Source organism: Apiospora hydei (genome assembly GCF_038363865.1).
Source record: "Apiospora hydei strain CBS 114990 chromosome Unknown utg000004l_segment0_segment0, whole genome shotgun sequence".
NCBI lineage: Eukaryota > Fungi > Ascomycota > Sordariomycetes > Amphisphaeriales > Apiosporaceae > Apiospora > Apiospora hydei.
The window spans coordinates 2,952,244-2,964,647 of record NW_027117363.1 but is presented as its reverse complement, the minus strand read 5'-3'; the positions used below and the strand labels follow the sequence as shown (position 1 = coordinate 2,964,647).

Below are 12,404 nucleotides of genomic sequence, written 5' to 3'. Positions count from 1 at the left end.
AAGGCAATGCAATTAAGGTTTTAAAGCAACGTGTTCTTAATATAACGACCGATCTAGGGGATCACACATACACCTTATCAACTGAATATCATGTGTCCAGCTCAAAATCCAGAAGAAGCAAACGTTGAAAACCCCAAGTACTTGGTTGATTTCACCACCATTGTTACAGTCCGGGTGCACCATTTAATCCTTATGATGAAAATCGGCTCTACCTTTCACATGAACTTTTCCAGTTCCTTTTCTGTATAATCCCACAGTTGGCTGGCATATTTGGCATCTTTAGCCTTGACCCCTTTCTCTGAGGTTAAGACGCCAACCGGCTCGTAGAAGCCACCCTGTTGAATAGATTCGTGAGGAGCGCTAACGGCCCACAAGTGATTGAAAGCGCCCTGCTCCGGGGTGATGATCTTGCCGACATTGGTCGCCTGACAAAGAGCCGGTCGGTCAGTTTGAGGTCGGTGACGAGGCCCGTGGTCACGACGCCCGGGTGGACGCTGAAGCAGAGCAGCTTGGGGTGGCGCCGGGCGAGCTCGCGGGCGTAGAGCAGGTTGGCGAGCTTGCTGTTGCAGTAGCGGACCCAGCGGCCGAGCAGGGCGGACTCCTGGGTGGTCCGGAGGCCGCCGGCGAAGCCGAGGCTGCCGCCCTTCCGGGCCAGGCTGGTGGTGTAGATGATGCGCGGGGGGTCGTTGGAGGCGGCGCCGGGGAGGGGTCGGTCGGCGGTCCGCTCCAGTAGGGGGAGGAGCTTTTTGGTCAGCAGGGCGTGGCCGAGGTGGTTCGTGGCGAAGTGGATCTCGTAGCCGTCGGGGGAGAGGGCGGCGGGCTTGGCCATGATGCCGGCGTTGGGCAGGAAGAGGTCGAGGCGGTAGCATTGGGCGAGGATCTGGTCGGCTGCGTCCCGGACGGAGGCGAGGCTGGCCAGGTCGCAGGGGACGAAGGCCACGGTGCCGGCGGAGGCGGCGGCGGGCGCGGACTGCCGGACGCGCTCGAGGGTCTTTTCGGCGGAGGCGGCGCTGCGGCCGGTGAAGAGGAGGCGGGCTGGGTTCTTCTTGGCGAGCTCGACGGTGATTTCGGCGCCGATGCCGCCGGTGCCTGGAGAAGAGGGCGAGGGTTAGATTGGATTGGGGTGGTACGTTGTGTTTTAGGCAGGTGCGCGGCGAGTCTGTTCATCGCGATGGGACCTGGATGGGACCCTTCTTATACGTACCTCCGGTGATAAGCACCACGCGGCCGCTTAGGTCCGGGATCGTCGACTTGTCAAACTTGATGTTAGACATGGATGCTATTCAAAGATGTCAAATTACAACGGTGTATCGTTCACTTGGGTGAATTTACGAAGCTCTTCAATGCTTTGGGAGTCGTGAGTTGTCTATAGATTCCGAATAATCAGAAGTCAAGCATCGACAGCGCCCAGACGCAAGCCTTCTGTTCATCTTATAAGAAAGGCTCATCGGGCCCACGGCTTGACGGACGCCCCGATACTCATAATGGTCAATGTATATAGCTAACATCTGGATACTAAAGATTCCCTATGCAGTACATGTAAGGGGATGAACCTGTGTCGGCTCGGACTACGGAGCATCTCTTGCATGCATCTGCTCAGGGGTTATGCCGAGAAGACATGGCTCAGCCACCAACCAGTGCAACCAGGCATCCATTCATATAACGTCAGCAACCTTTTTACCCAATGAGTTATTATCTCGTGAGTTACATCGGCAGCGAGAGCGACGCCGCCATGTTAGCCTAATTCGACGACGCGCATTTCTGAGCTGCCTAGTTGCGGTCAACGTCAGGGTCACTTCGCATGATCTAATAAAATGTGAGTGGCTGCGGCACATTGCTTTCAAGGTCTTTGCGGCGCGTGACCCCGATTGCCAGCTTACTCAGATACGACCCAGAGAAAAAGATGTGGATTAAAGTCGACCCCGAAAGAACTGAATATCACCTATCAAGACAAATGTATTACACTTCCTACCCACAATTCCGTCGTGTGCCATGTTCCTCCCTCCGCCCAACTACCATCCATGCCTTCCTGCCCAGCTTTGTTACGAAGCCACCGTCCGCTCCCGCACCCCTATCCCCCGCCGCATTTTCGTCTTCGTGAACGTCGTTGGGCTTAGCGAACGACTCTCGCCATCGTGGTGAAGAGAGGTTCGATAGGCTGATCGCTCGGCCCGGATCCGGTCGAGGTACCGTAGCCGGTGGTGGCGCTACCGTATCCCGTGGCGGTGGAAGTGGCATAGCCGCCGGCGGTGCTGTATCCCGAAGCGGTGTTGTATCCCGAAGCGGTGTTGTATCCCGAGGCAGTGCCGTATCCCGTGGAAGACTCGCCTCCTCCGTACGTCGCCGTGCCGGTGGGCGCAGCACCACCCTCCTCGCCGCCGCCGTAAGTAGCCGTGGCGGTAGCCGAGTAGGTTTCAGTCGCACTGGGCGCGCCGCCCTCTTCGCCGCCGCCGTAGGTAGGCGCGGCACCGCCCTCTTCGCCACCGCCGTACGTGGCCGTCGTCGCTACCTCGCTGTAGGTGGGCGCGGCACCTCCCTCTGAGTAGGTGGGCGCCTCGGCGGAATAGGTGACGGTGGTCTCGACCGTGGAGTAGCTCGGGGCAGCGCTGGCTGTGTAGGTGACGGTGTTCTCGACCGTGGAGTAGCTCGGGGTAGCGCTGGCTGTGTAGGTAACGGTCGTGGGGGACGCGGTGGAGTAGGCAGACGAAAAAGCGGCGCTGGTGGTCCCGGACGCGGCGTAGGTGGGGTGGCCGTGGCCGTAGCCCCAGTTGCCGTGACCACCGTAGCCTGGGCCTTCCTCGGTGCAGGCAGAGGTGGCATAGGTGTCGGTCCATGGGGAAGACGTGGCGGTGGTGGTGCTTGTCAGGGTCCATGTGGACGTGGCGGTGGTGGTGCCCATCGCGGACTGGGAGTAAGTAGGGCCTCCGTGACCGTGGCCGTGGCCATAGCCGTGACCACCATGGCCGTTACCCCAGCTGGAGGCGGAGTAGGAGGCGGAGTAGGAGGCAGAGGAAGGAGCCGCCGAATATGAGGACGCGGTGGTGGAGGTAGGAGCCGCCTCGGAGTAAGCAGAATGGCCATAACCTTGACCTTGACCGTAGCGATGTCCGCGACCGTTGCCTTTGCCGTGTCGATAGGCCGAGGTAGTAGAGGTGGACTCAGCAGTGCATTCAATCGTGGTGTAATCTTCACTCGACGTGGTGGTTGCCATGGAGTCACCGTGAGAAGGGCGGCCACGGTGCGAGCCGCGGTTGCTGCCATAGCCGTTACTCCAGCCTCCCTGGGGTCCTCCGCTCTGGACCTTTCTGCCATAGCCGCCTCCGATCACGCCGACGTGGCCACCTCCTGCGCCGAAATCTCGGGCATGGTACTGGACTCGGGCCGCGGCCACGCCGCCGAAGAGCGCCAAGACGAGGGTCTTCTGGCACACCATTTTGATGGGTTGAAGAATGTAAAAGAAGGTGTACCGGTGGTATGCGGGAAGCACGTCCAGAACAGGAAATCCAGGATACTGTGAAATGTCCCGAAGACAGAAGTGATTAGATGGTAAGATGGTGTGATGAAGTGATGAGCAAAGCCCCAGTCGACGAGGATGGGCTAATGCGAGCTTAAATATCTAGTTGACCATGGTATCATCGTCTGGCCTTGTTCTGGTTGGATCTGATGCACCCCCTACAGTTGGTGTTATCTCTCCGATCAACATGATCAACGACAAAGTATGCCGCAATTAAGTCTATCCAGCGTAGGAGCGAATCGAGAGGCTTTCTCGATGGATCGAGGGTTGTAGGTAAACCTCAAACATCTGCCCTCATTGGATTTGGATCTTGGAGAAGCAGCGAAATCCGGGTCTCCGGGCAAGAGCCGCGGCGGCGTTGATGTCTTACACACGGATGGTCTCGGACTTTTGTACGCAACGGGAGCCGCAAGAGGGTGGCAAGAACGCCGTCTGCGAACCACTCCTAATGTCTCAGGGGATGACAAACAGCAATGTTTATATGGGATTCGCTATGCCAATGCGGGCATGTTAAAGGTTAAGGGGGAGGAACCATGTGGGCAGGCAGACATGTTAACCTCAACATTGCATACTTCTCTAGAGTGCCAAACTTACAAAAGAGTAGTAGAAATATCCATTGGCAGTGTAGAATCACCCTAGGAATGACATGGTTTACGCCAGGGATGATTAATCCTTCGATTCCAGGGTTCGAGACATTTCAGTAGCTTCACCGTTGTGCTGTTGAGCGACACAAACCAGGGTCAACAAACTCTAATAGGACCAGGCAAACGGCGACAAATCAACTCGATGAGAGTTGTGCCGGGTTTCCTAACAGGATCCAGAGCACAAATATCAGAGTTATAAGAGTGAATGCCCTAGGCACAGTCGCATTTGATCGTGCCGTCACACAAGCATTGTCCCTGGGTAGAAACTGTTAGATACTAACTCATACGTGGGCAGTATAGATAGCACCTACATATCGTGGCAGTGGTGGCAACACCATGCTGAGTCTGAAAGTTCACTGATGGCGTCTCCTGTCATATAATACCTTGTTCGAGTTGGCGTTGGCCGGTTTGCAATATGGTGAGTTGGTTCCATGGATTTATATCTTTCCGTAAAACCTATGCAATTTGGATACCCTTGAGAGTTGATGAAAAGATATAGACAGAAGTTCTAGCAATCGTTCACCCCTTTTCTATTGATTGCAAAGATAAATGGCATAGCGGGATCAAAAACCGAAACCGAGAAAAACACTAGACACATGTGTCTCCCAGGGCTAGGAACAAAGGCCACCCACCGCACCGGCATATATCACCGGAAAAGGGGTTTGTTCAAACAAGGACTAAATGTTTATTCAAATAAAGGCACTTGGATAGGACCTTGTCCTAGCTTGCATATCCGTTTCTCCTTTTTTCCATTTCATTTTCATATTTCCCCTGGTATGCAATACCGTATAACAAGTACCTATGGCATCACCTTAATGGGGTGTTGTTCCCTCTCTTTTCATACAAAGATCATGAACCTGTTGTCCTATTGGGAATCCTCGTCAAGATTGTTTCGATTTTGGCGTCCGTCCAATGAAGCTGCAATCTTGGGCGGCGTGTGCAACCACTCGGCATAAGTCCGCTTCAGAATGCGCTTCCGGAGTAGCCAGTGACGATTCAAATACGGCGTGTAATGTCTTGGAAGCTTTCGGACCAGTTTTTCATCATTCAGGGCTCGAATAGTTCCGTCGCAATACGGCGATACGGGGACTTTAGGTGAGACATTGCTTGCATAACTCCGGTGGCGTTCGGAGTTCTACGGTCTACCACGCCGACACGTGCAAAACTGACATCTTAAGTCTACAGGCTGTAATGAAATATAAATACGGGCTGTGTGGACTTAAATGCAAGTGAAAGCGATCTTATCAGCACTGGTCTCTGCTTTCAAACACTGGTTGTCGATTTTAAACTCACTACATTTTGTCATATCTCACATATTTTCCCTCGTCTTACTGCAGCAACTACTCTTACACGATGCCTTCCTCAATCGATCTCTCCAACCCCAACCGCCGCATCGAGGTCGGCGTCTTGTTGATGAATGGGTTGGTACCGCTCTAGTCATGAGTACACCTTGATCGAGACTTACACATTGTCCATTAGCATGACCGAGGTCCTGGATGTCGCCCCTATCGACCTGCTCAATGGCATGACCAAGAGCCTTATGGACAACGTCTCGCCCGAGTTCCTCCCAGACGGCGTCAAATACAAGGCTATCGATATCGAATTCCACTGGGTGTCCGAGACTGGTCAAGGCACTAGCCGCTTGACCAGCGGCATGTCCATCGTTCCTACGGTATGCATTTCACCTGAAAATCTTGCACCTGGACCTTAGTCTACAGGTAGAGCCAGGCTGAAAGTTATTGGGCTGACCATGGTTAAACCGATCAAAAGGACTCCTTCGAGACTTGCCCACCTTTGGACATTGTCCTGATGGGGGGCCGTCCTCCAGCAAGACTATAAGCCTAACGAGGCTGAGCTGGCCTTTGTTCGCAAGAGCTACGAAGACTGCGCCGCCTTCCTGACCATCTGCGGCGGCATGATGGTGCCGCTCCAGGCCGGCATCCTGAAGGGCCTCACGTGCACGGCGCCGCGGACGATGCTCCCGATGCTGCGGGGGATGGCGCCGGAGACGAAATGGGCCGAGAAGCGCTGGGTTCGCGACGGCAAGGTCTGGACCAGTGGCGTCTTGCTCAACGGACAGGACCTCATGGTCGCTTTCGTGCGAGAGTACTGGGGCGGCGAGGGAAGTCTGGGCGAGGCGCTGATCCAGATGGGGAACTGGCCCCTGAGAAGTGTCAACTATGACGAGTGATGTCTGCAGATGGTTCGCTAGCCGTCTGAGAACATATCGTGTGTTGCTAGTCTACCCCTTTCAATGGTCGGGCAAAAGGGTCCTATTCATCCTTGGATAGGTTTCAGGGAAATAGAGTTAGGTTGCGTATTCGTGTCTATGCAAGCCACAATTCGATTGCACACACTTGATAATCAAGTAGCCTGGAGGAGCTTTGACATGCGGACGCGGAGTAGACTTACGAAACGGCCTAGAAAGGGCTCAAGGCATTCACTTCATCGTCATACAGATACAAGGGAGACTTACATGGCGCTACAAGATGAGGCGTTGAAACGGTTTCTGATGTAGTTCGTTCTAGGTTTAGCTGTATTGCAATGTGCGTCACGATCGCATCGAATCGCAAGAGCGGCTAATAGGCATCCTTGGCAAGGGACTGAGCTGGAACTACGTCATCGCCTGCAATAAGTCAAATATAGAGAAAGCGACTGCACCTTGCATTCAGTATTATAATAGTCTTTACTACCTCTTGCACTCAACTTGCAGTATCAGATATCCCAAACGTAACAACTAAGGTATTCAATAACCCTCGCAACAAATTCGCCAGTCCCCACCACCACCACCACCACCACCACCACAACCACCACTACCACAGCCATCATCATGCTCGTGCAAGTCGTGCACATTGCGCAAGCCGCCCTGGCTGTCTACGGCGGCCAGCAATCCATCCAGGCCATCCAGAACCTGCAAAAGTACGAAGACACGACGCAGAAGCTGGCCAAGTACTCGAACGAGGCCGAGCGGCAGCTGAAGAAGACGCGGGCCACCCAAGCGGCGGGCGCCATCACGCTCCTGATGTCGCTCGTGGCGTCGGTGCTGCTGGCGTTCCGCGGCCACTCGTACGGCTTCCTGGTGCGCACGCTCGCCTCGCCCTTCATGACGGGCTGCCTCTTCCTCGCGCGCCAGTACGTCCAGGACTACTGGGGCGGCGGCAGCGCGTGCCGCTGCCCAAGATGGGCAGCTACAACGACGCGCAGAAGCAGACGGAGGACCTGGTGCAGGTGCTGGAGAAGCTCATGTTCTCGTGGTTCGCGACGAGCGTGTTGTGCCTGTTGGCGGGGTATTAAGGTAGAGAGACGGGTAGGGCTGCTTAGGTGTACACGATCTCGAGCATGTAATTTTACGTCTTACCTTACTTAGGTGTTGACGGGGTTCTCTCAGAACAAAGACTTATACAAATTTATTACCAATTGTCTCATGCCCGTTATCCAATGTCAACTTGAGGAAACAATCAGGTACAGCCAGTGCTCACTGGCTGTACCTCAGTAGTGCACCAGAAGAGTTGCCCATTACAAGCCGAAGTTAATAGAACCATCTCCGGATGGTGAATGCATTCCATAAACCATATTTACCCAAGACAGCTTGACATGTATCATTCGAGTCTTTGTGTATCTCCCAAGGTGTTTAACATAGCGAGTGAAACGTAGGACTAGGTGCTTCTGTGAAATACTAACGATACCTTGGCAAGAAGTGCCTGGACAGAAGGCCTGGAAGGTGAGGGGCCGGCCCACCGTGGAATTTCCAGTGGAAGGAGCTCGGACCATTAATGATGATGCTGCGCTGCAACTTCCCGATCGTCCTAACCTAAGCTTAATGCCTGCCAAAAAGTAAAGGGTCCAGAATCGCGACTCGTCTTCAGAGCATTGCAACATACCGACTAACCTACCACGGGGAACTACGCGATCATCAACCAACAGACAGTCGCAACCCCGTACGCATTACCCTTACATCCCGGGACTTCCACCATGTCAATGTAGTTGGATGCATGTGTGCAGCTACCGACTTTCGTTTGCGCGCGATCTTTTGCAACGCCTGATGATGGCGTCAAGACACCCCAACGGGACCCAGAATGGCCCTGCCACCAACACCCATACTGTCACGGCTCTGAGCAGATGGTCCATTCTGGATAAGAAGTTGCCTCGTAAGTCGACTGCCAGTACCATGGCCGCGCATTTGCTAACCAGATCGTTTGTCTTCACGTCTAGCCGTTGAGCAGATCAAGGCCATCCATGTCTACGACTTCGACAACACCTTGTTCAAGACCCCACTACCCAACCAGAAGCTCTGGAATGGCCGCACTACTGGTGCCTTGGGCTCTCCCGACATCTTCATCAATGGCGGCTGGTGGCACGACTCGCGCATCCTGGCGGCTACGGGCGAAGGCGTCGAACACGAAGAAAAGCGAGGATGGAAGGGCTGGTGGAACGAGAAGATTGTCGAGCTGGTGCACCTCAGCATGAAGCAGGATGATGCCTTGAGCGTCATGTTGACCGGAAGATCCGAACGTGGCTTCTCCGAGCTGATGAAGCGCATCCTCGCCAGCAAGGGACTGGAGTTCGACATGGCCGGCTTGAAGCCCGCCATTGGACCGAATAACGAGCGGTTCTCCAGCACCATGAAGTTCAAGCAGGTCTTCCTCGAGTCGCTCATGGAGACCTACAAGAACGCCGAGGAGATCCGCATCTACGAAGACCGGGTGAAGCACGTCCAGGGCTTCCGCGAATTCATGGCCGATTTCAACCGGCGGCAAGAAGGACACAACGGCCAGAAGACGCGCGGTCCCATCGACGCGGAAGTCATCCAGGTTGCCGACATCTCTACCAATCTGGATCCCGTTGTCGAGGTTGCCGAGATCCAGCATCTGATAAACACCCACAATGCAATGCTTGACCAGCCAGGCCCTCGGCCACCTGGAGGCAAGCGACACGAGCGCCTGATGGTTAAGAAGACTGTCTTTTTTACTAGTTATATGATTGGCAAAGCAGACACCAAGCGGTTGCTCAAGCTCGTACACCTGCCCAAGCTCTCGCACTCGGAGCTCAAATTCCATGCCAACAACATCATGATTTGTCCTCGCCCGTGCCCGGAGAGCGTCATGGAGAAGGTGGGTGGCATGGGCACTAAGATGAAGTGGAAGGTAACCGGCACGGCATGCTTTGAGAACAGTATATGGGCAGCCTCGGTCGCACCTGTGCCGGCAACGGCCAAATACCACACCGATAACCCCAGCCCACTGGTTGTTCTTGCTCTGCGCAAGGGCGCGCGTCCCATGGATGCTGGCAAGATCCAGAACTGGCAGCCTGTCTCTCAAGATAAGGCCTTTGAGTTTGAGACGACGGTGGGCGAAAAGGTTCTACTGCGGATTGAGCCGGAAGACTCGAATGAACATGATTACGAGAACTCATTTAACAGATCTTCTAATAAGCGAAAACACAGCGATACAGATGGACAGCATAGTGGCCCACATGCCAACTCGCATGGAGACCGCAACTTCCATCCGGGAGGATACGGGGGCCGAGGCCGCGGAGGAGGATATCGAGGCGGCGCTAGAAGCGGCACGCCTAATCGTGGACATCGCGGCGGTCCTCGAGGCGGTGGTCACCGTGGTGGTCGCGGAGGCAGAGGGGGAGGCCATGGCTACAAATCACTGGATGACCTTGGAGGCCGTGATTTCTCGACCGGCGGGGGATATGGCCAAGGTCCGGCTGTGTCTTATGATGACCAGTTTCCCACCTTGCCGCAGGGTGGTCAATCCGGAACCGGCTTTCAGGTTCAACCGCCCGCTGGTCCACAAAGCATGGGGTACCAACAACCAAGCTGGCAATCTGCTGGTCCTTCACAGGGCCGACCTACGGGAGCTGGGCCCGGTGGCTTTGGAGGCCCCGACCTGCAGAATCTTTATTGATTTGGAGTTGCTTGAGACCTCGGTCCGGCTTTAAGCGAATTCAGCGAGCAGCACTTGCACTTTGATGAAGTATTACTCTGCTAGCGATGCTGTCTACATTTCCGCTTTCGGGTATTCCTACTTGCATTTGGTCATCGTTCCAGTCGGATATGAATAATAGCTGAAGGCAGTGGCGAACCAGTGGCAAATATGGACTGTGTGTACGATAGATTGAACGACATACCCATTGCGCATCTGACGCGCATGTACGCGAGGCGTTATTTTGGCAGGAAGAAAAAGTCATGGATGACTGCAAACCTAGGGCACAGGCAGTCGATTTGCTCACAGCGTATGGCTGTATGAGTGTATAAGTGGTTCAATTAGTCTAGGTCATGGCAAAGAATGGCACAGGAATAATTATCACAAACCACGTCAACCACTTGAGTGTAACGTTGATTCCCAATACTATTCTTTGATAGCGGCTGTCAGTTGCGTAACCCCCTTCACTTTTCGACAGCATTGGGGCCATCAGCTGGCTTCATGCGACTTTGTAGTTTTGATTTTGTGTGCCATTAAGTACATCGTTTCGTGATTCGTTCCGCCGCTTCTGTCTAGAAGTCCATGCCATCGGCCTCTTCTCGTTCTCTCTTGACTCTAGCATCGCGTTCGTCCTTCATAAGTGTCAGGACAAAACTCCGGAAGTACTCTACATAGGGCTTCAAGCTCGTCTTTTCCCAATCCTGGATATTCGACCTCTTGACGCCATCTTCCTTCTTAATCTCCGCATCCCCCTCCTCCTTAACAACGGCCTGATCCCCATCCACGTCTTTCCACTGGTCGATCTCGGCCAGCAGCTCCTGAACCGTGGGCACGGCGAGGGGGTCGAAGTCGTCGAGGCGGCGGGGGTCGATGGGGACGCAGACGCGCCCCGTGCCCGGGTGGATGACGAAGGGGCTCTTGAGCAGATGGTTGAGCTTCTTGGAGACCTCGATGTCGAGACGCGGGTACGTGTACTCGAGGACGACGTCCTGCTTGGCCTCGAGCAGCTGGCGCGCGTCGAGCGACTTGGAGGCGCCCGACTTGGCCACGGCGTCGATGTCGGCCCACTTGGCGGCCGAGGACCGCCCCCGGCGAGGCATCCCATTTGTTCTGCAGGGCCGTCGTCAGGGGGCGGTCCGGAAGCAGGGTTAGGAGGTGGGCGGCGCGGTCGGGGGAGTGCCAGGGGTCTTGGATTGCGAGGACGTCGGTTTGGAAGTAGGGGGCTAGGATGTCTAGGGAGCGGCTGGTGTGCGTATGGGTTAGTTCCGTGGTGAACAACTAGCATGAAGTGATGGGTTTGTCGTCTTACCTGATGTGAGGGTGTAGCGGCCTCCTCAGATTCACCTTCTTGCCGCCCTGGGAGCCGCCCTTAATCACCTCGAGGTAGTTCGCCACCGCCCGGCGCTTCTGGTCGTCCATGGTCCGCACCTTCTTGTCGCAGACCCAGGCGTGGATGCCGCGGCGGCCCGAGTAGACCCACATGATGTGCTTGAAGCCGAAGTCCTCGCGCAGGGCGGCGTCGACGACGCGGACGGCCATGACCATGAAGCGCCAGCACTTCTGGCAGATGTTGGCCTTGTCGCAGCAGGTGCGGATCTCGTCGTAGTCCGTCAGGTCGATATCGAAGCAGAGCTCCTTGGCGATCGGCTTGAAGGCGCTCGCGTTGCGCACCGTCTTGCGGTCGCGCGGGTTCGTCGTGTAGACGGGGCCGATCTCGATACGCGAGGGCAGCAGGTTGAGCATCTCCTTGCGCATCAGGTCCGACGTCGGGTACGACATGTAGCGCCGCCACACGTCGTTCTGCAGCGTCAGGGCGAACTCGCGGTGCGCGAAGTCGTTGGTCGGCGTCGGGCTGTGGTTCAGCCATTGGAACAGGTGCCGCCAGGGGAAGAGGCGCTGGTAGAAGGAGCGGAGGATTTCGGGGTCGGAGGCTTTTAGGGAGATGCCCGTTTCTCTGTTGTTGTTTCAAAGTCAAAGGGTTAGCCATCGATCGCTATATCGTTACTCGGGGCTGCGGCGGGAGGTGCGCACAATGGAGAGCCCGGCGCCGCGGTGGGCGAACTGGAGGGTTGGGTTTCTTGTGGCCGGGAGCTGGGGAACTCCTCGTCGTCTGAGTCTACGTCGGCAAACAGGTCTTCCAGCTTCACCTCCTTCTTCACCTCGACGTCGGCGGCACCATTTGATGCGCTAGGCAAGGGCTCGGGCTCGGCCATGGTGATGTCGTCGTTGGAGGCCTGGCTGTCGCCATTCTGTATGGATTCGTCGGCCATTGTGTCTTGGGATTGATGTTGGGGTATCTTTGGTCACTGGTAGTAC

The 12,404-nt window shown here is 55.4% G+C and overlaps 6 protein-coding genes across 6 annotated transcripts; 3 read left to right on the top strand and 3 right to left on the bottom strand.

Moving 5' to 3' along the window:
- Positions 1 to 304: 304 nt before the first annotated feature.
- PG997_003456 (oxidoreductase) lies at positions 305 to 1,274 on the bottom strand (the record flags this gene model as incomplete). The annotated part of the gene is made up of 2 exons (XM_066807771.1): positions 305 to 1,089; positions 1,205 to 1,274. 2 exons carry the CDS (start codon positions 1,272 to 1,274, stop codon positions 305 to 307), a joined length of 855 nt encoding a protein of 284 aa, XP_066671389.1.
- An 839-nt stretch (positions 1,275 to 2,113) lies between these two features.
- PG997_003455 (uncharacterized protein) lies at positions 2,114 to 3,433 on the bottom strand (the record flags this gene model as incomplete). The annotated part of the gene is made up of 1 exon (XM_066807770.1): positions 2,114 to 3,433. One exon carries the CDS (start codon positions 3,431 to 3,433, stop codon positions 2,114 to 2,116), a length of 1,320 nt encoding a protein of 439 aa, XP_066671388.1.
- A 2,078-nt stretch (positions 3,434 to 5,511) lies between these two features.
- PG997_003454 (uncharacterized protein) lies at positions 5,512 to 6,349 on the top strand (the record flags this gene model as incomplete). The annotated part of the gene is made up of 3 exons (XM_066807769.1): positions 5,512 to 5,579; positions 5,638 to 5,830; positions 5,987 to 6,349. The coding sequence occupies 3 exons, from the start codon at positions 5,512 to 5,514 to the stop codon at positions 6,347 to 6,349; spliced, it is 624 nt and encodes a 207-aa protein (XP_066671387.1).
- A 639-nt stretch (positions 6,350 to 6,988) lies between these two features.
- On the top strand, positions 6,989 to 7,452 carry PG997_003453 (uncharacterized protein; the record flags this gene model as incomplete). The annotated part of the gene is made up of 2 exons (XM_066807768.1): positions 6,989 to 7,290; positions 7,347 to 7,452. 2 exons carry the CDS (start codon positions 6,989 to 6,991, stop codon positions 7,450 to 7,452), a joined length of 408 nt encoding a protein of 135 aa, XP_066671386.1.
- Positions 7,453 to 8,083: 631 nt separating this feature from the next.
- On the top strand, positions 8,084 to 10,070 carry PG997_003452 (uncharacterized protein; the record flags this gene model as incomplete). The annotated part of the gene is made up of 2 exons (XM_066807767.1): positions 8,084 to 8,306; positions 8,371 to 10,070. Coding segments are annotated over 2 exons (1,923 nt in total), but the record flags the coding sequence as incomplete, so codon positions are not given.
- A 590-nt stretch (positions 10,071 to 10,660) lies between these two features.
- PG997_003451 (DNA primase small subunit) lies at positions 10,661 to 12,358 on the bottom strand (the record flags this gene model as incomplete). The annotated part of the gene is given in 4 exon segments (XM_066807766.1): positions 10,661 to 11,155; positions 11,172 to 11,331; positions 11,398 to 12,042; positions 12,120 to 12,358. The coding sequence occupies 4 exon segments, from the start codon at positions 12,356 to 12,358 to the stop codon at positions 10,661 to 10,663; spliced, it is 1,539 nt and encodes a 512-aa protein (XP_066671384.1).
- Between the last annotated feature and the right edge of the window lie 46 nt (positions 12,359 to 12,404).